The following is a 27,540-nucleotide window of genomic DNA, read 5'->3' as shown; positions in this document are numbered from 1 at the left end:
ATTGAATTTTCATTCCTATATTACTTTGCCTTGGGAAGATATAATAAAATGCTTGCTGAAATGTGAGAGGTATACTTAAGTGCGATAATGTAGTCTACTCTTTTTACATCAGAAGTATTGGCAGGGAAGTGTTTTGCAGTTTCTTGAACGTAGAGCTAAAAAAAACCTCCACCCTTGCTTATTTGCAATTTTGAGTTAAATTGATTAAATATTCACTTCATGTTGGCCTCTGCTTTAGATAAACAAGGCAGCTGGTGCAGGCTGTAAATAATTTTAGGAAGGTTATTACTGCTGGCTGAGAGGTGCTAATCCCTCGAGTGTCACATAGAAGGTGGATGGAGAGGAGAAGTGACTTTTTTACCTCCCTCATGTCACCTGCTACTGTCAAGGTGATGTCACATCAGCATCACAGCATCATAAGCTTGTGTATGACAAATACTGTATATCAATGTCTGGCATCTTAAGAGTCTCACAGAGATCCTGTGAATGTCTGGCACGGCTGATTCCACACCATCTGGAACACCAGCATCCAAAGCCAAGACGATGATCGTCATCAAGACGGCTATGTTGTTATTAGATTAACTGCATTGTTCACTGGCCAGATATCGGCAATTTCCCTAATACATTATATTAACCACAGTGTCCAGTAGCCACATTATTGCTAATAATTAAAAGCTGTCAATTCATGCTAGTACAAACGTTTGTATGTTCACTTCCTGTGTTGAAATGCTACAACTTGTTGAAACAATTGCTTGAACTGAATTGTTTATTGAATGGATCCCCATTAGCTGACGCCAAGGCGACTGCTAGTCTTCCTGGGGTCCATATAGGAGCATGCAAATTAAAAATACAAAAAATACATAAATGACCAAACATTATACATACGAAAAGTACAACATAAGATTAAAAAAAGCTTGTTAAAAAGCTACCGGCTTGAATTTCCGGTATTGCTTTCATTACAAACCAGAGAGGGGAAAGGAATAGACAACGTGTGCCAATAGTTAGCTTATACAGTGATGCAAAAAAAAGGGAAAAACAAAAAAGATGTGTCAAATACATGTAAATATATTCGATTTAATAACATCAAGCCATCCATTTTCTACCGCTTATTCCCTTTTGGGTCAGGGGGGGGCGCTGGTGCGTATCTCAGCTACAATCGGGCGAAGGCGGGCTACACCCTGGACAAGTCTCCACAACGGCCAACACAGATAGACAGACAACATTCACACTCGCTCATATACATTGAAAATATTACAAAAATTTAAATAAAAAAATCAAACATGCTCATCAAACACTTATTTGGAACATCCCACAGGTGTGCAGGCTAATTGGGAACAGGTGGGTGCCATGATTGAGTATAAAAACCGCTTCCCAAAAAATGCTCAGCCTTTCACAAGAAAGGATGGGGCAAGGTACATCCCTTTGTCCACAACTGCGTAAGCAAATAGTCAAACAGTTTAAGAACGTTTCTCAAAGTGCAATTGCAAGAAATTTTGAGATTTCAACATCTACGGTCCATAATATCATCAAAAGGTGGAGAGAATCTGGACAAATCACTCCACGTAAGCGGCATGGCCGTAAACCAACATTAAATGACCGTGAACTTTTATCCCTCAGACGGCACTGTATCAAAAACCGACATTAATCTCTAAAGGATATCAGCACATGGGCTCAGGAACACTTCGGAAAACCACTGTCACTAAATACAGTTTGTCGCTACATCTGTAAGTGCAAGTTAAAGCTCTACTATGCAAAGCGAAAGCCATTGATCAACAACATCCAGAAAGGCCGCCGGCTTCTTTGGGCCCGAGATCATCTAAGATGGACTGATGCAAAGTGGAAAAGTGTTCTGTGATCTGACGAGTCCACATTTGAAATTGTTTTTGGAAATATTCAACATTGTGTCGTTCGGACCAAAGGGGAAGCGAACCATTCCGACTGTTATCGACGCAAAGTTCAAAAGCCAGCATCTTTGAAGGTATGGGGGTGCATTAGTGCCCAAGGCATGGCTAACTTACACATCTGTGAAGGAACCATTAATGCTGAAAGGTACATACAGGTTTTGGAACAACATATACTCCCATCTAAGCGCCGTCTTTTTCATGGACGCCCCTGCTTATTTCAGCAAGACAATGCCAAGCCACATTCAGCATGTGTTACAACAGCGTGAGAGAAGTTAAGTCCCTACCTTTAGTCAAAAGTGATTTATGACCCCCCATAAAACAATGATTTATGACCCTCAAGGTCAAAGGTCAATGATTTATGAGGGGTCAAGTTCAAAGGTTAATGATTTATGAGGGGGTCAAGGTTAAAGGTCAAGGTTAAAGGTCAGGTTCAAATGTCAGGTTCAAATGTCAAGGTCAAGTGGGTGTGGCTTACCCGGAAGAGGGTGGAGTTAAGACCTGCGGTGGGAGTGGTTAAACCAGGAAGAGGGTGGAGTTTTAAACAGAAAGAGGGCAGAGTTAAGACCTGCGGTGGGAGTGGTTAAACCAGGAAAAGGGTGGAGTTAAGACCTGACAGGGAACAGAGGAGGGTTCAGTTTTTTTAAGAAAGCAATGTCATCTGAGCAGCATGTGACCATATATTTGATAGTTTAAATGTTTACGATCGTTTGAAACAACTTCCAGATTTCGATGTATTGATGGCTGGGAATGTTACGTGTGGAGATGTGGACACGCACGCACTTCACACACACACACACACACACACACACACACACACACACACACACACACACACACACACACACACACACACATTCGTACGCACTGTTATTACCATGTTATTAGACATTGTCTTAGTCATTATTTGGAGCTTTATACGTTAGCGTAAAGACTTTGTTCGATTCGGTCATGATTAGTGAAACGCCTGTTTCGATTGATAAAAATAATAAAACTTACATTGACGCTCCGCAAAAAAGTCGAGTGTTTCTAAATCGTATTCAGTTTTCAGCTAAAAGAAAGAAGAGACGGAAGCCCTTTCTCGATATTTTCATCGTTATCTACCGTGGATTGGGAAGTTTTTGGTGGACACGCACACACACACGCACACACACACACACACACACACACACACACGCACACACACACACACACACACACACACACACACACACACACACACACACACACACACACACACACACACACACACACACATTCGTACGCACTGAAACAACTTCCGTACCTCACGAAAACATATTTAAACAGATGGAAAAAACTATCGCAGAACACAGTGTCACGTAGCAACTGGTCTTTACGGTCGTTTGAATCAACAGGTCAGTTTGGGGGACAAAAGGAGGGTTCAGTTTTTACTGACTTCCCATCTGACAGTTTAAATGTTTATGACCGTTTGAATCAACAGGACACGCACGCACACACACACACACGCACGCACACACACACACACACACACATACACACACACACGCACACACACACACACACACACACACACACCATTACCTCTGCTTTACCATGTTATTAGACATTGGTTTAACTCCATTTAAGCATTTAAACGTTAAAAGCATTGCACTTGTACGACGTTGTAATACTTTTTTTTTACCAGCCGATGACGACGAAGTGAAAGACGATGAACTTTGCTTAAACAGTCTTACAAAGTTGGAAGATGATTATCGAGGTGTGTTTAAACCTTCGAATTATTTAATATTGTGTGTATTCATTATTTTGTTTTATAGAGGATTTGCCGTAAGATCCTAACGCGATCGTTTTAACACAATCGCAGTCTGGTGAGTCAAATGATTCTCATTTTACAAGAAAAAAAACATGCGGTATACGATACATATATACATATATTTACTTACATCTCCGGCTCGCTGGTCTCCCTTAAAGCTGGCGGGTCCGTCAACGGCCGTTCCAGGCAGAGGAGAAGGCTTGATTGTGCCAAAGACTCCAGACATCGAATCCTTGCTCCGAGGGGAAATCATCGAAAACGACGGTGAATGTCCAACAGGCACCCGCTGTAAGTTTTTCTCGTTTTCTGTAAGCTTTTTTAAGATTCTCAGGAGCTTTAAAGAGCTCCTCTCATTCCAATGTCTTTCGCTCAAATGAATTTCGCGCCTAAGGGGAATGGGCGGGGACTGATTCCGGAGGTGGGCGGTTGTTTCCGCCAAGCAACCTTCTGGTTGAAATGGAGTGTGGATCAAGATGGATCCCTACTCTATATTCTTTTATTTAACCCAATGTTTTTTAAATACGTGTATAATGCTTTATATCCTATGTGTTGTGAATTCCATCCTACAATATCTTCCAAGGAACCCAAAGAAATGTTACCACACCTCCCGCTTTATTTATTCTATAGATTGCCTGAACTATTTCATAAACTAAATCTTGTCTTGTTTCTGATGCTATGTTTTTTATGCTCATCAATGCACTGTTGGACTGCGAGCACACAACTACTTTCCTTGCTTTGTTTTCCTCTATCCAGTTAACTGCCATATAAATTGCTACCAATTCCCCCGTAAAAACAGATAGTTTATCACTGATTATTTTATTTAATACTATGTTTCCTTGTGGGATAACTGCTACAGCTCTTACCTTTATTTTTTTTTATATAGTTTTTGATGCATCCGTATATATCATATCTCAATCCATTTTTCTATCCGGTAACTATTTAAATTTCTATTCTTTAGTAATTGCATGTTTTCTTTTGGGTTATCAAACATCCACGGTGGTATTGCAGGCATTGGTACTGTAGGACTAACTTTAATATTGTCAATTTTAACTTTATTACATATGTCTCCTATAATCCACCCAAAACTATTCTTTTTTGTTTTCTCTTTTTCTTGGCAGATTGGTAACACTGGACAAGTCGGATATCCTTGCTTGGATCCTTTTAAAGTTGCCCGATAAACTGCTGAGAGTTGATCTCTCCTCTTGTCCAAAGGTTTTTCGTTCATTTTTACTTGTAATACTGCCACTAGGGTTGATGTAGTAGCTCCACAACATAACCTTAAAGCCTGTGACTGGATCCGGTCTATTTTCCCAAGTCATGTTTTTGAAGCAGATTGGTAAATAATGCATCCGTAATCAATAACAGATGGAATTAAAGTTATAAATATATACATGTATTGTTTTCAACGTTAACCTATCAGCCCCCCAATCATTACCCCTCAAAGACCTCATTATATTTAACACCTTTTTACTTTTTCCCCTATTTTTTTATTTTCCGGAAGGAACACTCCTGAAGGAATAAATAAAGTACTATCTAATCTAATCTAATCAAATCTATTTTGCTGATGTGGGTTGACTAGTTCATATTTTTATCAAACCATATTCCTAAATATTTAAATACTTGTACCTCTTCTATATTTTCACCTTAGAGTTTTTATTTGGAGCTTGTTTGGTACTTTTGTCTTTGTAAAATGTATGACTTTTGTCTTTCCAACAGAGAATCTTAAACCTCAAGCCGTTCCCCAGTCTTGAACATTATTTACCACTTTGTTAGTTTTTTGATTATTTCTTTTGACTCTAAATAATATACTAGTCTTTCATTAATCTTTTTTTTTTCCATTACTTTTACCCAAATTTATAATTTCCTGCCTCTTCCGGGTCTTACCCTGACTTGCATATTGGAATTGTTACCGCTAATTTTCCCCTCTGCCGGTCATTCTCCTTCTTCATATATCCTGTCATATCATTTCAAGACCACTTCTTTGACGATGCCACCTAAGTTTTTGATCATTTGATAACCCGCTAGGTCTTTCCCCGGTGACGTATTTTTAACCTTTTTCAAAATTCGAACCATTTCATTCAAAGAAAATGTCATATCCATAGTGTTGGTAAAGCTATTAACGTTGTCTTCCATCATTTCCCCAATATTTAAACTCATTGTTTTTTCTCTCTTTTGTTTTTCCACATTTCTCAAATTATCATTACCGTGCACTTTAACAAATGTTTTTGCTAAAGGTTCTGCTGTTTCTTTACCCGTGACTACATCTTCTTTGATAAATGTGGCACATCATCCTCTTTACCCTTCATTCCTATCTTTACGAATCGTTATATATCCTTTTATTATAAAGTTTAATTTTGGCTTCAGCCCTGTTTCTTGAATACAAATTATACGTGGTTTAGTTTTCATATTTTTAATATATCCCTTTAATTCATGTTCGGTTGCTATCAAACTTCTGGCATTCCACCGGACCATTAACAGGGTGTTGGAATGTGGTAACATGACTCCGTCACGTCTACTCTCCGTAGTACAGCTTGCACCCGGTACCAAGATAGTTCTTTCAACAACTTTGATGCTGCTTTGACAATTATTTTGATCTTCTCAGTCTTATTTTTACTTTCATTTTGTATCAAAGCTGAGTTGTGCTCTCTGGTTTATTTTGCAAATGAACCGACAGAACATGATCATGTACAAGACTCGCCTACCCACAATGCACTGCAACCCAACGCTCCTGGTCGGATGTTTTTTTTCGGGGTTCATGGAGAGATGCGGTAAAGAGTGGTAGCCAAGACACACGGTCACACACGGTCACACACGGTCACACACGTTCACACACGTTCACACTCGGCAATTATTTTGACCTGGGGAGCAGATATAGAGGAAAAAATGTGTCTGGGGGGCCGGGATATCTGATTTTCAGGTACAAAAAACTTCACAATGACACAAAATAAACACAACAGTTAAACCTCACACTAAAAACAAGACATTGACTTGTACGTTCAAAAGACAGAATAGAACAAGTCAAGACATGCAATGCCATCTACAAAATGTTATGTAAATGTTAGTCATTACACACGCGGCTATGGTTTTGATGTATTTGTTACAGACATGTTTACGTCAAGTAACATCACATGGTTCCATTTGCACCTTTCAACAAATCTGAAAAGGAATATTAAGAAGTAAAACTTATATTTAATCCTACCTCTTCTCCGAGCACACGGTGACTGTACATACGGGTCGAAAAATGTTGACCTAATTCAGCATTTCTCAAAGTCTGGGGAATAGAGACATGACAGGTGGGGCGCGAGGAAAGGGAGGAAATTTTTGATTTTTGATTTTTTTTTACTATGCTTTCATTTTCTATACACACTGTAAATCACTTTGTGATTCTGTCTGTGAAATCCGCCGTATAAATAAATGTAAATTACTTATTTTTCCTGTAGGCTTTAAATTTCTCGGCAGGAGCGAAAGTTTGACAGACATAGCAACAGTAACTTTTGCAGGCAGGGCTAAGAGGAACAAACTTTCGCGCGGATGGGTAGCAGGCTAATGTGCGGACCACAATTACACAAAATGGATACATTTGCAACTCGCACCTCAAAGGTCTGCGGAGAAACAAAAATATGACGGGTCTAATCAACCAAAAAGTCAACCTAAAAGAAAATATGGCGAAGGGTATCTTGCTCTTGGATTCACGGCAGCGGAGGTGGGGGCAGAGGAGAGACCCCTGTGTGTTCTTTGTCTAAAACGGCTAGCAGCAGACAGCCTGAGACCCAACAAAGCAAAGAGACAACTCGAGACCACACATGATGTCCAATAAATTGTTTTGTTGGGGCGATGGGGGTAGGTGGGCCTTGAGTCTAAAGTGCTGATGACAGAAAAAAAAAAAGTTTGAGAAGCCCTGACCTAATTGTACGGATCTCACTTTAAACGGCAAACCGATCATTTAAATGTTTTCACTTTGAATATGAAACGAGGAGTAAAATGTACAATGTACAATATTATCAATTATTTCACAAGGACATGTTTTAAGGATATTGTACAGTATCATTAAATCTAAAATGAATGTGATCACTTTCAGGATCATTTTATTTTTAGCCAGTAAACAACTGTTATGTACTTTTGAATCGGGTTTTCCCCTTTAAATAACAAAAATTATAGAATTTTACAATATTCATTATTATTAAATATTAAATGTGCCAACGAATGTTGTCCGTCTATCTATGTTGACCCTGCAATGAGGGGGCGACTTGTCCAGGGTGTACACCTCCTTCCACCCGATTGTAGCTGAGATAGGCGCCAGCGACCCCCACGTCCTCAAAAGGGAATAAGTGGTAGAAAACGAATGTAGGTTCCTACTGTGGAAAGTTCAGTAATACAGAATCATTGTGGCATTATCGTGTCAGTTGGACGCTATATGCGCTAGTCCTCATGGTAAATGTGGTTTTCCTTTTGGGAAAACGCCATCGCTTTGGTTCACTGGTGCGGCCAATATAAACCAAAACTGAAAATTCTTAAGTGGGGCTTTAAGTAGAGTTTATAAATCTTGTATCTGTGCCACATATAGCCTTATTTCAGTGTCAACAGTCTCCAGCTTACTTGCTACACATGTTTTGGCTCTGCCCATCCCTGTGCAGTTATTGGACCGACATTTTTAATACTTTGTCTCTTGTTGTAATTACCTACTAGGCCTTCTTTGCCTTTATTTGATGTTGTATCTTTATGTTAGCAATTGGGACTTTTTGAATGAAATTGTCTGTGGCTCCATGTTAACGAAGTTGCCTGTACTATTTGACTGATGCATTTTATTGATTGATTTATTATTTTTCTTTCTTTTTCGTTTTGTCTCCTCAGAAAAAAAATTTGGTAACTTTGTTTGTTTTATAACTTGTGCCAGGATAGCAGTAATTGCACAAAGGCATTCTTCTTCTTTTAGTTTTCTGACAGCACGTAGGCGTTCGCATCAACTTTCGTCTTTTTAACAAATGGGTAAAGGGGGAATGATGTATGCCGTAAAACTAGTTGGCACATTTAATATTTAATAATAATGAATATTGTAAAATTCTATAATTTTTGTTATTTAAAGGGGAAAACCCGATTCAAAAGTACATAACAGTTGTTTACTGGCTAAAAATAAAATGATCCTGAAAGTGATCACATTCATTTTAGATTTAATGATACTGTACAATATCCTTAAAACATGTCCTTGTGAAATAATTGATAATATTGTACATTGTACATTTTACTCCTCGTTTCATATTCAAAGTGAAAACATTTAAATGATCGGTTTGCCGTTTAAAGTGAGATCCGTACAATTAGGTCAGGGCTTCTCAAACTTTTTTTTTTTCTGTCATCAGCACTTTAGACTCAAGGCCCACCTACCCCCATCGCCCCAACAAAACAATTTATTGGACATCATGTGTGGTCTCGAGTTGTCTCTTTGCTTTGTTGGGTCTCAGGCTGTCTGCTGCTAGCCGTTTTAGACAAAGAACACACAGGGGTCTCTCCTCTGCCCCCACCTCCGCTGCCGTGAATCCAAGAGCAAGATACCCTTCGCCATATTTTCTTTTAGGTTGACTTTTTGGTTGATTAGACCCGTCATATTTTTGTTTCTCCGCAGACCTTTGAGGTGCGAGTTGCAAATGTATCCATTTTGTGTAATTGTGGTCCGCACATTAGCCTGCTACCCATCCGCGCGAAAGTTTGTTCCTCTTAGCCCTGCCTGCAAAAGTTACTGTTGCTATGTCTGTCAAACTTTCGCTCCTGCCGAGAAATTTAAAGCCTACAGGAAAAATAAGTAATTTACATTTATTTATACGGCGGATTTCACAGACAGAATCACAAAGTGATTTACAGTGTGTATAGAAAATGAAAGCATAGTAAAAAAAAATCAAAAATCAAAAATGTCCTCCCTTTCCTCGCGCCCCACCTGTCATGTCTCTATTCCCCAGACTTTGAGAAATGCTGAATTAGGTCAACATTTTTCGACCCGTATGTACAGTCACCGTGTGCTCGGAGAAGAGGTAGGATTAAATATAAGTTTTACTTCTTAATATTCCTTTTCAGATTTGTTGAAAGGTGCAAATGGAACCATGTGATGTTACTTGACGTAAACATGTCTGTAACAAATACATCAAAACCATAGCCGCGTGTGTAATGACTAACATTTACATAACATTTTGTAGATGGCATTGCATGTCTTGACTTGTTCTATTCTGTCTTTTGAACGTACAAGTCAATGTCTTGTTTTTAGTGTGAGGTTTAACTGTTGTGTTTATTTTGTGTCATTGTGAAGTTTTTTGTACCTGAAAATCAGATATCCCGGCCCCCCAGACACATTTTTTCCTCTATATCTGCTCCCCAGGTCAAAATAATTGCCGAGTGTGAACGTGTGTGAACGTGTGTGACCGTGTGTGACCGTGTGTGACCGTGTGTCTTGGCTACCACTCTTTACCGCATCTCTCCATGAACCCCGAAAAAAAACATCCGACCAGGAGCGTTGGGTTGCAGTGCATTGTGGGTAGGCGAGTCTTGTACATGATCATGTTCTGTCGGTTCATTTGCAAAATAAACCAGAGAGCACAACTCAGCTTTGATACAAAATGAAAGTAAAAATAAGACTGAGAAGATCAAAATAATTGTCAAAGCAGCATCAAAGTTGTTGAAAGAACTATCTTGGTACCGGGTGCAAGCTGTACTACGGAGAGTAGACGTGACGGAGTCATGTTACCACATTCCAACACCCTGTTAATGGTCCGGTGGAATGCCAGAAGTTTGATAGCAACCGAACATGAATTAAAGGGATATATTAAAAATATGAAAACTAAACCACGTATAATTTGTATTCAAGAAACAGGGCTGAAGCCAAAATTAAACTTTATAATAAAAGGATATATAACGATTCGTAAAGATAGGAATGAAGGGTAAAGAGGATGATGTGCCACATTTATCAAAGAAGATGTAGTCACGGGTAAAGAAACAGCAGAACCTTTAGCAAAAACATTTGTTAAAGTGCACGGTAATGATAATTTGAGAAATGTGGAAAAACAAAAGAGAGAAAAAACAATGAGTTTAAATATTGGGGAAATGATGGAAGACAACGTTAATAGCTTTACCAACACTATGGATATGACATTTTCTTTGAATGAAATGGTTCGAATTTTGAAAAAGGTTAAAAATACGTCACCGGGGAAAGACCTAGCGGGTTATCAAATGATCAAAAACTTAGGTGGCATCGTCAAAGAAGTGGTCTTGAAATGATATGACAGGATATATGAAGAAGGAGAATGACCGGCAGAGGGGAAAATTAGCGGTAACAATTCCAATATGCAAGTCAGGGTAAGACCCGGAAGAGGCAGGAAATTATAAATTTGGGTAAAAGTAATGGAAAAAAAAAAGATTAATGAAAGACTAGTATATTATTTAGAGTCAAAAGAAATAATCAAAAAACTAACAAAGTGGTAAATAATGTTCAAGACTGGGGAACGGCTTGAGGTTTAAGATTCTCTGTTGGAAAGACAAAAGTCATACATTTTACAAAGACAAAAGTACCAAACAAGCTCCAAATAAAAACTCTAAGGTGAAAATATAGAAGAGGTACAAGTATTTAAATATTTAGGAATATGGTTTGATAAAAATATGAACTAGTCAACCCACATCAGCAAAATAGATTTGATTAGATTAGATTAGATAGTACTTTATTTATTCCTTCAGGAGTGTTCCTTCCGGAAAATAAAAAAATAGGGGAAAAAGTAAAAAGGTGTTAAATATAATGAGGTCTTTGAGGGGTAATGATTGGGGGGCTGATAGGTTAACGTTGAAAACAATACATGTATATATTTATAACTTTAATTCCATCTGTTATTGATTACGGATGCATTATTTACCAATCTGCTTCAAAAACATGACTTGGGAAAATAGACCGGATCCAGTCACAGGCTTTAAGGTTATGTTGTGGAGCTACTACATCAACCCTAGTGGCAGTATTACAAGTAAAAATGAACGAAAAACCTTTGGACAAGAGGAGAGATCAACTCTCAGCAGTTTATCGGGCAACTTTAAAAGGATCCAAGCAAGGATATCCGACTTGTCCAGTGTTACCAATCTGCCAAGAAAAAGAGAAAACAAAAAAGAATAGTTTTGGGTGGATTATAGGAGACATATGTAATAAAGTTAAAATTGACAATATTAAAGTTAGTCCTACAGTACCAATGCCTGCAATACCACCGTGGATGTTTGATAACCCAAAAGAAAACATGCAATTACTAAAGAATAGAAATTTAAATAGTTACCGGATAGAAAAATGGATTGAGATATGATATATACGGATGCATCAAAAACTATATAAAAAAAAATAAAGGTAAGAGCTGTAGCAGTTATCCCACAAGGAAACATAGTATTAAATAAAATAATCAGTGATAAACTATCTGTTTTTACGGGGGAATTGGTAGCAATTTATATGGCAGTTAACTGGATAGAGGAAAACAAAGCAAGGAAAGTAGTTGTGTGCTCGCAGTCCAACAGTGCATTGATGAGCATAAAAAACATAGCATCAGAAACAAGACAAGATTTAGTTTATGAAATAGTTCAGGCAATCTATAGAATAAATAAAGCGGGAGGTGTGGTAACATTTCTTTGGGTTCCTTGGAAGATATTGTAGGATGGAATTCACAACACATAGGATATAAAGCATTATACACGTATTTAAAAAACATTGGGTTAAATAAAAGAATATAGAGTAGGGATCCATCTTGATCCACACTCCATTTCAACCAGAAGGTTGCTTGGCGGAAACAACCGCCCACCTCCGGAATCAGTCCCCGCCCATTCCCCTTAGGCGCGAAATTCATTTGAGCGAAAGACATTGGAATGAGAGGAGCTCTTTAAAGCTCCTGAGAATCTTAAAAAAGCTTACAGAAAACGAGAAAAACTTACAGCGGGTGCCTGTTGGACATTCACCGTCGTTTTCGATGATTTCCCCTCGGAGCAAGGATTCGATGTCTGGAGTCTTTGGCACAATCAAGCCTTCTCCTCTGCCTGGAACGGCCGTTGACGGACCCGCCAGCTTTAAGGGAGACCAGCGAGCCGGAGATGTAAGTAAATATATGTATATATGTATCGTATACCGCATGTTTTTTTTCTTGTAAAATGAGAATCATTTGACTCACCAGACTGCGATTGTGTTAAAACGATCGCGTTAGGATCTTACGGCAAATCCTCTATAAAACAAAATAATGAATACACACAATATTAAATAATTCGAAGGTTTAAACACACCTCGATAATCATCTTCCAACTTTGTAAGACTGTTTAAGCAAAGTTCATCGTCTTTCACTTCGTCGTCATCGGCTGGTAAAAAAAAAGTATTACAACGTCGTACAAGTGCAATGCTTTTAACGTTTAAATGCTTAAATGGAGTTAAACCAATGTCTAATAACATGGTAAAGCAGAGGTAATGGTGTGTGTGTGTGTGTGTGTGTGTGTGTGCGTGTGTGTGTGTATGTGTGTGTGTGTGTGTGTGTGCGTGCGTGTGTGTGTGTGTGCGTGCGTGTCCTGTTGATTCAAACGGTCATAAACATTTAAACTGTCAGATGGGAAGTCAGTAAAAACTGAACCCTCCTTTTGTCCCCCAAACTGACCTGTTGATTCAAACGACCGTAAAGACCAGTTGCTACGTGACACTGTGTTCTGCGATAGTTTTTTCCATCTGTTTAAATATGTTTTCGTGAGGTACGGAAGTTGTTTCAGTGCGTACGAATGTGTGTGTGTGTGTGTGTGTGTGTGTGTGTGTGTGTGTGTGTGTGTGTGTGTGTGTGTGTGTGTGTGTGTGTGTGTGTGTGTGTGTGCGTGTGTGTGTGTGTGTGTGTGTGTGTGTGCGTGTGTGTGTGCGTGTCCACCAAAAACTTCCCAATCCACGGTAGATAACGATGAAAATATCGAGAAAGGGCTTCCGTCTCTTCTTTCTTTTAGCTGAAAACTGAATACGATTTAGAAACACTCGACTTTTTTGCGGAGCGTCAATGTAAGTTTTATTATTTTTATCAATCGAAACAGGCGTTTCACTAATCATGACCGAATCGAACAAAGTCTTTACGCTAACGTATAAAGCTCCAAATAATGACTAAGACAATGTCTAATAACATGGTAATAACAGTGCGTACGAATGTGTGTGTGTGTGTGTGTGTGTGTGTGTGTGTGTGTGTGTGTGTGTGTGTGTGTGTGTGTGTGTGTGTGTGTGAAGTGCGTGCGTGTCCACATCTCCACACGTAACATTCCCAGCCATCAATACATCGAAATCTGGAAGTTGTTTCAAACGATCGTAAACATTTAAACTATCAAATATATGGTCACATGCTGCTCAGATGACATTGCTTTCTTAAAAAAACTGAACCCTCCTCTGTTCCCTGTCAGGTCTTAACTCCACCCTTTTCCTGGTTTAACCACTCCCACCGCAGGTCTTAACTCTGCCCTCTTTCTGTTTAAAACTCCACCCTCTTCCTGGTTTAACCACTCCCACCGCAGGTCTTAACTCCACCCTCTTCCGGGTAAGCCACACCCACTTGACCTTGACATTTGAACCTGACATTTGAACCTGACCTTTAACCTTGACCTTTAACCTTGACCCCCTCATAAATCATTAACCTTTGAACTTGACCCCTCATAAATCATTGACCTTTGACCTTGAGGGTCATAAATCATTGTTTTATGGGGGGTCATAAATCACTTTTGACTAAAGGTAGGGACTTAACTTCTCTAGCGTGGCTTTGTAAAAAAAGAGTGCGGGTACTTTCCTGGCCCGCCTGCAGTCCAGACCTGTCTCCCATCAAAAATGTGTGGCGCATTATGAAGCGTAAATTATGACCCAGAACTTTCCTCCAGAAGGTCTTATATTTCTCCACGTGATGTCAGATGAAACAAAAATTGAGCTGTTTGGCCACAATATCCAGCAATATGTTTGGAGGAGAAAAGGTGAGGCCTTTAATCCGAGGAACACCTTGCCCACCGTCAAGCATGGGCCTGTTTTGCTGCCAATGGGACAATGACAGAGGAGGATTACCTCCAAATTCTTCAGGACAACCTAAAATCATCAGCCATGAGGTTGGGTCTTGGGCACAGTTGAGTGTTCCAACAAGGACAATGACCCCAAACACACGTCTAAAGTGGTAAAGGGATGGCTAGATCAGGCTCGAATTAAGGTTTTAGAATGGCCTTCCCAAAGTCCTGACTTCAGCATGTGGACAATGCTGAAGAAAGAAGTCCATGTCGGAAAACCAACAAATTTAGCTGAACTCCACCAATTTTGTCAAGAGGAGTGGTCAAAAATTCAACCAGAAGCTTGTGGATGGCTACCAAAAGTGCCTTATTGCAGTGAAACTTGCCAAGGGACATGTAACCAAATATTAACATTGCCGTATGGATACTTTTGACCCAGCACATTTGGTCACATTTTCAGTAGACCCATATTAAATTCAGAAAAGAACCAAACTTCATGAATGCTTTTTTTGACCAACAAGTATGTGCTCCAATCACTTTATCACAAAACATAAGAGTTGTAGAAAATTATTGGAAACTCAAGACAGCCATGAAATTATATTCTTTACAAGTGTATGTAAACTTTTGATCGTGACTCTTTATACAGTGCATAGTATATACAGTACATATATAATTATGTATTTAATAAATAATAAAATAAGTGCAGCTGAGATAGGCTCCAGCACCCACTGCGACCCCGAAAGGGACACACGTTAGGAAATGGATGGATAAAATAAAGACATAAGGAAGCCATATTATCCCAGTGCCAAAAAATGAAAACGTCAACTGATGAAGTGGCCAAAACGCTGCGCCTACGTGGGCCTCCTGCATGCCTGCACATGGTGTGAGATGGAGGTTGTAGCCAACTTTCCGATCCAGCTGGATAACTGCTGAGAGGCTTTGTTCCTCTCGTAGTTCCAACAATTGGTTCATCAGTACGACTTACACAGAAAAAAGAACAATTAACCCGAACCTTCTTGATTTTTTGTTTGTTGCCGGGCAGCAGATGATTAGGCCATTTATTTAAGGGGGAAAAAAATCATGGCTCTTAAGATGTTGGTTTTTGCTGGATTCCCATCCGCTCCAGACCACCTCTCCTACAGTGGTCCTCTTCATGGCATCCTGAAAGGGACATCATCAATATTCCAGCCTCAGATGCAGCTGATGGTCAAATCAGCAGTTCACAAAGCTTCACTGTCTCTTCCTCTGTCAAAGCATCTCTCTCATCACACTTCTGACACCAGATCTAAACAATTACCGCCCTCTGTTGGCCACATCTAGGACTTCAGGTAATAGTATTTGTAAATAACTTTAGTTTTTCTGGTGCATTTTTTTTATTTGTAAAATGCTGTTTTTAGTGTGAAGATTTGTATTTAAAAAGTTAACTTTAGCTGCAATGCATCACGCAAAGGATTACGCAAAAACTTAAAAAAGTTCTCCTTAATTTACTTCACTTTACTTCTAACCCGTATTTTATGTTTCTCTGCTCACCTCACACTCTATTTATTCCCTCACTGTAGGTAAAGGAACTAAAAATTAGTATATCTTAACATCACAGTAATATGAGTAAAATTAGCCAACACTTTTGAAAAAAGCAGTTTTTCTTTATTTTTATCAAGGTGCTGAAATAGATACAGTGAGGCAAAAAAGTATTTAGTCAGCCACCGATTGTGCAAGTTCTCCCACTTAAAATGATGACAGAAGTCTGTAATTGTTATCATAGGTACACTTCATCTGTGAGAGACAGAATGTGAAAAAAAATCCAGGAATTCACATTGTAGGAATTTTAAAGAATTTATTTGTAAATTATGGTGAAAAAAAAGTATTTGGTCAACCATTCAATGCTCTCACTGATGGAAGGAGGGTTTTGCTCAATATCTCACAATACATGGCCCCATTCATTCTTTCCTTAACACGGATCAATCGTCCTGTCCCCTTAGCAGAAAAACAGCCCCAAATCATGAAGTTTCCACCCCCATGCTTCACAGTAGGTGTGGTGTTCTTGGGATGCAACTCAGTATTCTTCTTCCTTCAAACACGACGAGTTGAGGTTATACCAAAAAGTTCTATTTTGGTTTCATCTGACCACATGAGATTCTCCCAATCCTCTGCTGTATCATCCATGTATCCATTTTGGTATAAACTCAACTTGTCGTGTTTGGAGGAAGAAGAATACTGAGTTGCATCCCAAGAACACCATACCTACATTCTGTCTCTCACAGTTGAAGTGTACCTATGATGAAAATTACAGACCTCTGTCATCATTTTAAGTGGGAGAACTTGCACAATCGGTGGCTGACTAAATACTTTTTTGCCCCACTGTACATATTTTATTGAATCGCATCATTTTCTTTCAAGTTTAAGTCGCAATGGAATCATCACCAATAGCATGGTTGACCAGGTGTTCGTGCTGGTACCTCACAATAATTACGTCTTGGGTTCGATTCCCTGGGCTCGGGATCTTTCTGTGTGGAGTTTGCATGTTCTCCCCGTGACTGCGTGGGTTCCCCTCCGTGTACTCCGGCTTCCTCCCACCTCCAAAGACATGCACCTGGGGATAGGTTGAGTGGCAACACTAAATTGGCCCGAGTGTGTGAATGTTGTCCATCTTTCTGTGTTGGCCCTGCGATGAGGTGACGACTTGTCCAGGGTGTACACCACCTTCCACCTGAATGCAGCTGGGATAGGCTCCAGTCACCCCCTTCACCCCAAGAGGGACAAGCGGTAGAACATGGATGGCTGGATGGATAGATGGAACATTCTGTACCATTCTGAAAGGGACAAGCGGTAGTAAATGGATGGATGGATAGTTAAGTATCTACTGCTCCGTTACTGTCAGAGCACATACTGCTGATTGCAGACATTGCCACTCATCACAATCTGGTTGGACAAACACAATTATGGCGCTTCCATTTTTGCCCACCCACGTTTGTTCTACTGAGTGCAATTAAAGTCCAGCTTGTTTTCAGAAACGTATGTGTATTTTTTCCCCCCCTAACCTTTTTCTTTCCCTATGTGTTTTATCCCTCTTTTTTTGTCCTGTCTAATGTGGGCTAGGTTTAGTACTATAAATATTTAATACATTTAATTAAATTCATTTCTGCGTGTGTTGGACTCAGTTTGAACTGTGTAACATACTTGCTTTTGTATTGCCTGACGTTTATGCACAAGTGTCGTTTAGAAAAATTAAATACAAATGTGTCATCACATAACTCAAATTGTTGCTGTTTATAGGTCCAACTGGCTGAAGCCGTGCTGTGGCCGCCGAGTGGCCTTGTGGCAGGTCTGTCTGCTTAGTGCCGGCTTCAACTGTGTCCTGGTAGCCTGCGTCATCCTGGTGGTACTCTTCCTTTCGCTGGAGCTGCTCATTGACACTAAGCTCCTTCAATGTGAGTCCTTGTTCATTTTTTTACACTAGTTTTGACTTTTTTTAATGTCAACACACAGTCATATTTCTCAGTACATGATAGGATTGGGCAGGTCAACTTATAAAGAAGTATTGTACATTGATAAGGACTGTTGTGGTCCCCCTAAAAAGACAGGTCAAATGGAAGTTCCATATGACTGTATGTAAATTAAAGATACAGTGTGGGAAAAATTGGACGTTGCATCATTTTAATGCTTACATTGGCTTTTGATAATGAGAATACCACACTTAGGGCCTGATTTAAGAAGATCCAAATACCATTCTATAGAGTAGCGTATACATGCGATCTACTAAGACTGCATGTGCAACTGAAAAGTGGTACACAGCGCCTTTTTTAAGTGAAGATTTTGCATGTACTAAACGGGGCATTACCATTTAGACACTCTCATTTATTGCACATTTATGTTATCATGCTCCTACCTGTTTTCAAACATGCAGGAGACATCTATCATTTTTAATGCAGAGCATCTACATTGGCAGCACTAATTTTTTTTTTTTTCACCACTAAAGGTGCATGGGAGGTTGGCTGCACTACTGTGCTCAAGACACAAAAAAACATCAATAAGTTTATATCGTATGGAATATATGTTAGTAATATCTATTGTAGGTGAAAAAAACGAATGTCATTAAAAGAATACCACGGGACACCAAAACGCATCAATTGAATTTGTTTTAATCAGCGCCATAGGTCATCTAACAGCTATGAAATTATAAAAGGATGTTTCTAAACAGACAATGTGTCTAATAATTTTTATTTCTGACTGTCCAAATATGTTGAAACATACACAAAGGTTTGAAAATGTTCTGTCCATTGTCTGTTTTTGTAGCGGGAACATTCTTCTCTCACAGCCGTGTGTGGAACTCAGTCAGTTTGTGTGTCTTTTTCAAACATGTTAAATAAAACGTAGAGCTTCCAAAACGGTGAGGAGTGTTGATGAATCAAATTTCTCCTGCTGTATAATATAATAATTTTCTCCTCCCAGTATTGTGTGTGTGTTTTGATGATCGGCATATATTCTGCATATTAATGAACACCTTATTCTGCTCACTTAACAGGTTCAATCAACTTTGCACACATTTATTTGATCCCCTTTGCGTGTACTATCAAGTTTGCATGTACCTATATTAGTAACCGCAAACCTTTAGTAAATCAGGCCCTTACTGTGTACTTTAGAGATTTAGTTACAAACCCTGTTTGCATATGAATTGGGAAATTGTGTTGGATGTAAATATAAACGGAATACAATGATTTGCAAATCCTTTTTAACCCATATTCAATTGAATGCACTACAAAGACAAGATGTTTGATGTTCAAACTCATAAACTTTATTTTTTTTTGCAAATAATAATTAACTTAGAATTTCATGGCTACAACACGTGCCAAAGTAGTTGGGAAAGGTCATGTTCACCACTGTGTTACATCACCTTTTCTTTTAACAATACTCAATAAATGTTTGGGAACTGAAGGAACTAATTGTTGAAGTTTTGAAAGTGGAATTCTGTACCACTCTTGCTTGATGTACAGCTTAAGTCGTTCAACAATCCGGGGTCTCCGTTGTCGTATTTTACGCTTCATATTGCGCCATACAGTGCCCCCCGCGACCCCAAAACGGAATAAGCGGTAGAGAATGGATGGATGGGATATTGCGCCACACATTTTCGATGGGAGACATGTCTGGACTGCAGGCGGGCCAGGAAAATACCTGCACTCTTTTACTACAAAGCCACGCTGTTTTAACACGTGGCTTGGCATTGTTTCGCTGAAATAGGCAGGGGCATCCATGATAACGTTGCTTGGATGACAACATATGTTGCTCCAAAACCTTAATGGACCATTCAGCATTAATGATGCCTTCACAGATGTGTAAGTTACCCATGCCTTGGGCACTAATACACCCCCATACCATCACAGATACTGGCTTTTGAACTTTGCGCTTATAACAAGCCGGATGTTTTTTTTCCTCTTTGTTCCGCAGGACACCACGTCCACAGTTTCCAAATATAATTTGAAATGTGGACTCGTCAGACCACAGAACATTTTTCCACTTTGCATCAGTCCATCATAGATGGCGGCTTTCCTGGGTGTTGTTGATAAATGGCTTTTGCTTTGCATAGTAGAATTTTAACTTGCACTTACAGATGTAGCGACAACTGTAGTTGCTGACAGTGGTTTTATGAAGTGTTCCTGAGCCCGTGTGGTGATATCCTTTACACATTGATGTCGGTTTTTGATGCAGTACCGCCTGAGGGATCAAAGGTCCGTAATATCATTGCTTACGTGCAGTGATTTCTTCAGATTCTCTGAACCTTTTGATGATTTTACGGACAGTAGTTGGTAAAATCCCTAAAATCCTTGCAATACCTCGTTGAGACATGTTGTTCTAAAACTGTTCGACAATTTGCTTACAAATTGGTGACCCTCGCCCCATCCTTGTTTGTGAATTACTTAGCATTTCATGGAAGCTGCTTTTATACCCAATCATGGCACCCACCTGTTCCCATTTAGCCTGCACACCTGTGGGATGTTCCAAATAAGGGTTTGATGAGCATTCTTTAACTTTATCAGTATTTATTGCCACCTTTCCCAACTTCTTTGACACATGTTGCTGGCATCAAATTCTAAAATTAATGATTATTTGAACATCAATTTGAACATCAAATATGTTGTGTTTGTAGCATATTCAACTAATTATGGGTTGAAAATGATTTGTAAATCATTGTATTCCGTTTATATTTATATCCAACACAATTTTCTCAACTCATATGGAAACAGGGTTTGAATATTGGTGGACCAGCCAGGTCACCGTGCATGCTAGTTTGAAGGCTAACATTGTTTGTATGAGCATGTACAACACTAAAAATATCGTATTAATTCCACAAACAGTAGAATTGTAAGCATTTAGCATGCACTTACTGTATGCACATTATGGTATTGCCCACCACAGGATGCCAATGCTTGATGAAAACAAAGGCAAGGGCGCACTAATGAAGGTGACGTTTTGTCAATTGCAAAAGGCACACATCTCCATTGATTAGTGGCCAGCTTTAATGATACCCAAGTCTACAGGGAATGTACTAAAAGATAATCAGTGACACTGGAGCAAAGAAGGCCCCATGATGGACACAGTGTCCAGGCTGCAAAAGGTGGAAATGTTATTTTTTAGTTTGTGTTTTGTTTTCTGCAGTTGCCAATGCTTTCCAGTTTGCCAGCATTATCCATTGGATCAGTCTTATCATCCTGTCACTTTTCTTTTCAGAGGTAAGATGTTATTTAAGTACATTTTAAATCTTAAAGAAACACTGTGTTTTATCTGCTAATTAGAAAATAATTGTACACACAAGTTAGCTAGATAGCTTACCTGACCAGCTGAATTACACATTATCGTGTGAGATTTGCACTTTTGATTTATTATAAACAGGCTAATATTTTTAATAAACTATATATATAGATTGAATTATTTACAGGTAAGATACATCAATATATAGTTAATTTCTATGTATTTCAGCATGTAACAAGTAAATAATTGGGCTAGCCTAAAAGCTTATTTCAGCTTCTAAACTGTATAACAGATTTACACTATTAGCATGTTAGGATGCTAGTAAAATCACATTGCTGTTAGCATGGCTGCAGACTCAAAGTATTTTTTATTAAATAATATGTATATTTAATTATTTACTTTGAACATACTGGCCTTTTTATCTCAATAAAGTTAATAAATGCAATTAAGTGCTGTGGGTAAACCATTTTTCTAGATAGTTTAGCCACTAAATCAGGGGTGTCCAAAACTACTTTAGTCCCCTGAGAATTACTCAGGGAAATGTTGTCGCCCTCTTGTAGGCCAAGAATGAAGCAGTGCTATATTATTATTACTTTCATCGGAGAGTTAGTTTGTCATAGCATCAATTTATATGACCCAATCCGAACAACTTTCCCCACTCGTGGTGTGAATTAACTATAAACAACAATTAAAGTTAACTCACGGTTGCACATAACACACCTCGTGTGCAATTAAATTTGTGGACATGATAAAACACGTATAAGCAGTATATATAATTTAAAATTACACATTACAGTGTATGATGGGTGACATGCAAAGCACTCTCTTCACACTTCCCATGTTTGGCGCATTATATATGCTTCATATTTCTGATTGATTATAAAACATTAAGGAGTTTGTCAGGGAAGTAAACAACGTAGGAGTCAAATTTTCATATACTCTTAATATTCAATGTTGTATCGTTTATAATTGATATTGCATTGTCGTCAGGGTCTGATGTGGGAGGGTTGTTAAAGTTGAAGTAGTTGAAGTTATGTGTCGTTGTTCAGTCTGTTATAGCTTGCTTTAATCAATGCAAACTGAAGTGTTATTTTGGTACAAATGATTGTTGTTAAGTCACAATCAACGCTCTGCTGTGTGGCGGGGAAAAAAGCGTTGTAATCTGTATATTTGTGTATGTGTGTCTCTATGTATGTGTGTATCCGCACGTATTGGCGATTTCCCTCGAACATGTGACTTTACTGCAGGTTGTTCTATATTCTCTTACATATTTGGAAAACTTCCCTCCTCAATTTGGTATAAAAGGAATAGGCAGACTTAAAGGATTGTGATCGCAAATTATGTGTAAAAAAAAGCTGTGTAAATGCGATCACAGACCACTCTGAGACAGCACACACTTGTAATAGTATATAATAAAATACAACTGTTGTTAGTGTAGTGATTTCGATATCAAACATACTATATTTAAATGCTTATTTAACTACAGTACACATATTCCATATCTATATAAGTATGTTAACTTCAGAACAGTATAAAAATATTATGTATATACATTGTGTGTATGTATGTGCATACATATATATATATACATATATACTGTATATATGTATATAATAAATGAATATACATATTAATATATATATATGTTTTACCCATATACACTGTATATATACATATATGTATATATATAATATATGTATGTATGTATGTATGTATGTATATATATATATATATATATATATATATATATATATATATATATATATATATATATATATATATATATATATGTCAGCTTTAGGCCCGCAGCCAAATTCTTTTAGCCTAATGCAGACCCTGAGTCAAAAAGTTTGGACACCCCTGCACTAAACAATTCAGCGTGTTGGTTTCACATTGCTAGCGTGTTAGCAGGCTACTATTACTAACAAGCAATGTATTATTTGTTATTGCTAGTTTAGTGTTAGTAATACCACCTAAGGGCTTTACTATAATTGATATTTTATCTAAATGATAAAACATTTTAAATTAAATACTAACTCAAGAGGAAAGTGTTTGACCCTCAGGCCTAACTCCAGTGCAAAACAATTAGGCCTTGATGCCCTAAACCAAACGTTAATTACAATGTAGCTAGCAGGAGCAATAATTGAAGCAAAGTTTAATGAGCATTTGCGATGGAGCACAAATGACGTCATGCAGGAAAATGTCATCCAGAGACGCTTTTTTCAAAGGGTATTTAATGGGTTTGGTATTGTCTACCAATCAGATCACGTCGCTTTAGGTCAACGCTTTTAAGCATTTCATTTACTGCAAACTTGTTTGTCCAAGCGTTGCTACAATTTGATGGATTTGCAGGATCCCTTGTGCAAGACCCCTCATGCTAAGTGGAGGTGGGGGGAGGGGTGATCGATGATCCTGCTCGGAGGTGCGTCCTGCAGTTGACCACATCTGGCAAAGAGCAATGTAGACTTTAATGTGGTTGATCAGATAAAAAGATGTCTGTCTCGCTTTGTTGTGTTGTCAGCCAAAACAATAGCTTCATCAGAAATAATCCTAACAGAAACAACGTTTCAATTTTGTAAAACATGCTCTTTCAAGCAGGTCTTGTTTTCTCTGCAGTTTACTTCATCTGTCTGTTTTCGCACTAGACTGTCTTCAGAATTGTCGTGCTTGGGATCTGGGACTACATTGAGAACAAAGTAGAGGTTAGTGTGCTTACCTTCTACTTTTTAATAATATTGTACCTAACCAAAGTGTGAGAACTAGTTTCTTCTAAATGTTTTATCATCTATTTTACAAAGACATTTTGGAAATTCAAACAGAATCCATCCAATGCATGGTCTCGTGTGAGGACAGCTGACTTTGGGTAGTGATGGGGGTACACCCTGGTCTGGCCGGCAGCACATATTTCTGTCATTAGAAAGTACATTTTACATAGTAAGGGACATTGGTAATGGCAATGGTTAGTTTATTCTAAAGCAATACCCCCAGAGTCTCCCGAGAGGGGGGGAGGATGAGAGACTCAATGGGACGGACACAACGGGAACGGCCAGGAAAGGATCACGGACAAAGAGACGGCTCACCCAAACATCAATAACTGGAGAGGGGTTGGAGGTAAAGTGTCATTGCGGAAAGACCTGCAAAAACACAAGAGGGCTTAAAATACACCAAGCCAGGACCACATGTGGAAAAGGGGAGACACAGGTGCAGCGCACAGCGGTAGCACCTGGTGAGACGCAGGAGAGCTCCAGTCAGGAAGTACCCCACAGCACTGGAGATCTCTCAGTACCGGTGCCACCTCAAGACCTCAGGCGGGATCCACCACATACCTCTTCAGAGAACCAAACCCACCCTGCGAGAGAACGAATTAAGTGGCCCAAGATGAGTGACACCAAAGAATGGAACCAACAAGACGAAGACCTTGACAAAGTGCTAGAAGCCGCTCTAGCAGGAACAGCTGAACAGAAAGTCAATACACTCACAACAATAACGTACAATCTGGTAAGGGAGCGTTTTGGGATGGAGGACAAGAAGGTTTACACCAAATTGGCGCATCAGCCAAGCAGAAGAGAAAGAGAAATCCATCGCCTAAGGAAGGAAATCAAAACTCTAAACAAACAGTTCAAAAGAGCCACTGTCGAGGAAAAGGAAGGCATCAAGGATCTGACAAGGCAACTTCGGGAACGTCTTTGCAGACTCCGTAGAGCAGAAAACATTCGGAAGAGGAGGAAGGAGAGGGAGAACAGAAGAGCACAGTTCACCAAAAACCCTTTTAGATTCACCAGGAAACTACTGGGTGAAGCAAAATCCGGAATGCTAACCAGCTCTAGGGAAGATGTGGAGGCGTTCCTAAGGCAAACCCATAATGACACCTGCAAAAACCAGGCCCTGGGTGCCAACAATAACATCGGCAGCTTGGAAAAACCAAGAAAGGAGCTCAACATCGGTGAACCATCCTGGAAGGAAATCCAAGATGTGGTGAAAAAGGCCAGAACAGGATCTGTCCCTGGCCCCAGTGGTATACCCTATAAGGTATACAAAAAATGCCCGATGCTCCTTCGGAGGCTGTGGATGCTGTTCCGGAGAATCCGGAAAAAGGGCACCATTCCATCATGCTGGAAGAAGGCAGAAGGCTGTTTTGTGCCAAAGGAAGAGAACTCCTCAACCATAAATCAATTCCGTACAATATCACTTCTAAATGTAGACGGCAAAATCTTCTTTTCTGTACTGGTAAAAAGGATGACCTTATACGTGACTGAGAACGGATATGTTGACGCTTCTATCCAAAAAGGTGGAATACCAGGCTTCTCTGGATGCCTGGAACACACCGGAGTTCTCAGTCAGATGATCCGGGAGGCCAAAAAAAGCAAAGGCAACCTGACTGTTGTCTGGCTCGATCTGGCTAACGCCTACGGATCAATCCCTCACGCCCTCATTCACACTGCACTAAACCATTACCACATCCCTCTGCACATCAAGGGAATGATAACCAGCTACTTTGGGGGCATCCAGATACGTTTCAAGACAGCCAATTTCACAACTCAGTGGCAAAACCTGGAAAAGGGAATCGTAACTGGATGCACAATCTCCCCCGTCCTCTTTATCATGGGTATGAACCTCCTCATAACAGCTGCTGGGAAAGAAGCCAGAGGACCAGCAATGGAATCAGGCATTCAACAACCCCCAATAAGAGGTTACATGGACGATCTCACCGTGACGACCACAACCCATGTGGAGGCGAGACGGGTGCTAACAGTTCTGGACCACATGGCAACATGGTCCAGAATGAAGTTTAAGCCCAAAAAATCAAGGAGCATGGTGATCCGGAAAGGTAAATTGACGAACAGGTTCAAGCTGCAAGTGCAAGGAGAAGTGATTCCATCGATTGAGGGGAACCCTATAAAGTGCCTCGGAAAGTGGTTTGACAGCTCACTTACTGACAGGAACAACATCACCAGTACAGAGAAGCAAACAGAGGAGTGGCTGAGGAAGATTGGAAAATCAGGACTCCCTGGTAAATTTAAAATATGGCTCTACCAACATGGACTGTTACCAAGACTCATGTGGTTGTTGACAGTGTATGACATCCCTATGACACGCGTAGAAGGAGTGGAAAGAAAGATCAACAAGAACCTCAGAAAATGGCTGGGAATCCCTCCAAGCTTCACATCAGTAGACCTCTACATAAGATCAGGACAGCTCCGGCTTCCCTTGTCATCCGTGGTGGAGGAATTCAAGGTAGCAAAGTGCAGAGTCTTAATGACATACAGAGACACCCAGGACGAACAAGTCAGACACGCAGGCGTCACTACAAGATCAGGACGCAAGTGGGCAGCTGACACAACTGTTGCACAAGTTGAGAGCATATTGAGGCTACGTGACATCATAGGGATGCCATGCACAGGGAGACAGGTTCTTGGAACTTCCCATGTCCAACAATGGAGTAAGGCAGAACCCAGGGAAAGAAGAGCTATGGTCCAGGAGTAAGTACGAAACCTGGAAGAGGAAGGTCGGATATCAAGAGCAGTGGAACTAGCGTCCCAGGGAGCTTGGACCAAATGGGACCTCCCTAAGAGAAAGATCACATGGGCAGATCTGTGGAAGCTGGAACCATTCCGCATCTCTTTCTTGCTGAGATCAGTGTATGACACACTCCCGACACCAACAAACTTGCACAGATGGGGCATGAGAGGGGATCCACTATGCAAGCTTTGCGGGCAGAAGGGTACCATGGCACACATTCTGTCAGGGTGTAAAACAGCACTCACCCAAGGGAGATACAGATGGCGTCATGACAAGGTGCTCATGACACTGGCTAACACCCTGGAGCAGCAGAGATGCTAGAAACAGCAACCCCAAGGGAAAACAAAATCCATCCAGTTTGTGAGGGAGGGAGAAAAGCCACCAATCACAGCAACAGCAAGGACGAGCCTACTGCAAATGGCACGGTCTTGGGATATGAAGGTAGACCTGGGAGGAAGGCTGCAGTTCCCCCAGGTTGTACAAACAACCCTGAGACCGGATGTGGTGCTGTGGTCCGAAGAGGAAAAGAAGATAATTCTCATTGAACTCACAGTCCCATGAGAAGAAGGTTGCGACCAAGCCTTTGAAAGGAAA

At 39.8% G+C, this 27,540-nt stretch overlaps 1 protein-coding gene across 2 annotated transcripts in view; it reads left to right on the top strand.

The window, feature by feature from the left end:
* LOC133537528 (transmembrane protein 266-like) overlaps positions 1-27,540 on the top strand; it is a 155,234-nt gene that overhangs the window by 104,375 nt on the left and 23,319 nt on the right. For both annotated transcript variants that reach the window (XM_061878635.1, XM_061878626.1), the window contains exons 4-6: positions 17,956-18,110; positions 21,334-21,407; positions 24,072-24,128. In XM_061878635.1, coding sequence (XP_061734619.1) covers positions 17,956-18,110; positions 21,334-21,407; positions 24,072-24,128 — 286 coding nt within the window. The remainder of the gene's footprint in view (positions 1-17,955; positions 18,111-21,333; positions 21,408-24,071; positions 24,129-27,540) is intronic.

This window comes from Nerophis ophidion, linkage group LG02, assembly GCF_033978795.1.
Source record: "Nerophis ophidion isolate RoL-2023_Sa linkage group LG02, RoL_Noph_v1.0, whole genome shotgun sequence".
In the NCBI taxonomy this organism is placed as follows: domain Eukaryota; kingdom Metazoa; phylum Chordata; class Actinopteri; order Syngnathiformes; family Syngnathidae; genus Nerophis; species Nerophis ophidion.
The sequence above is the reverse complement of the archived record's forward strand: the minus strand, read 5'-3'. Positions and strand labels throughout refer to the sequence as shown.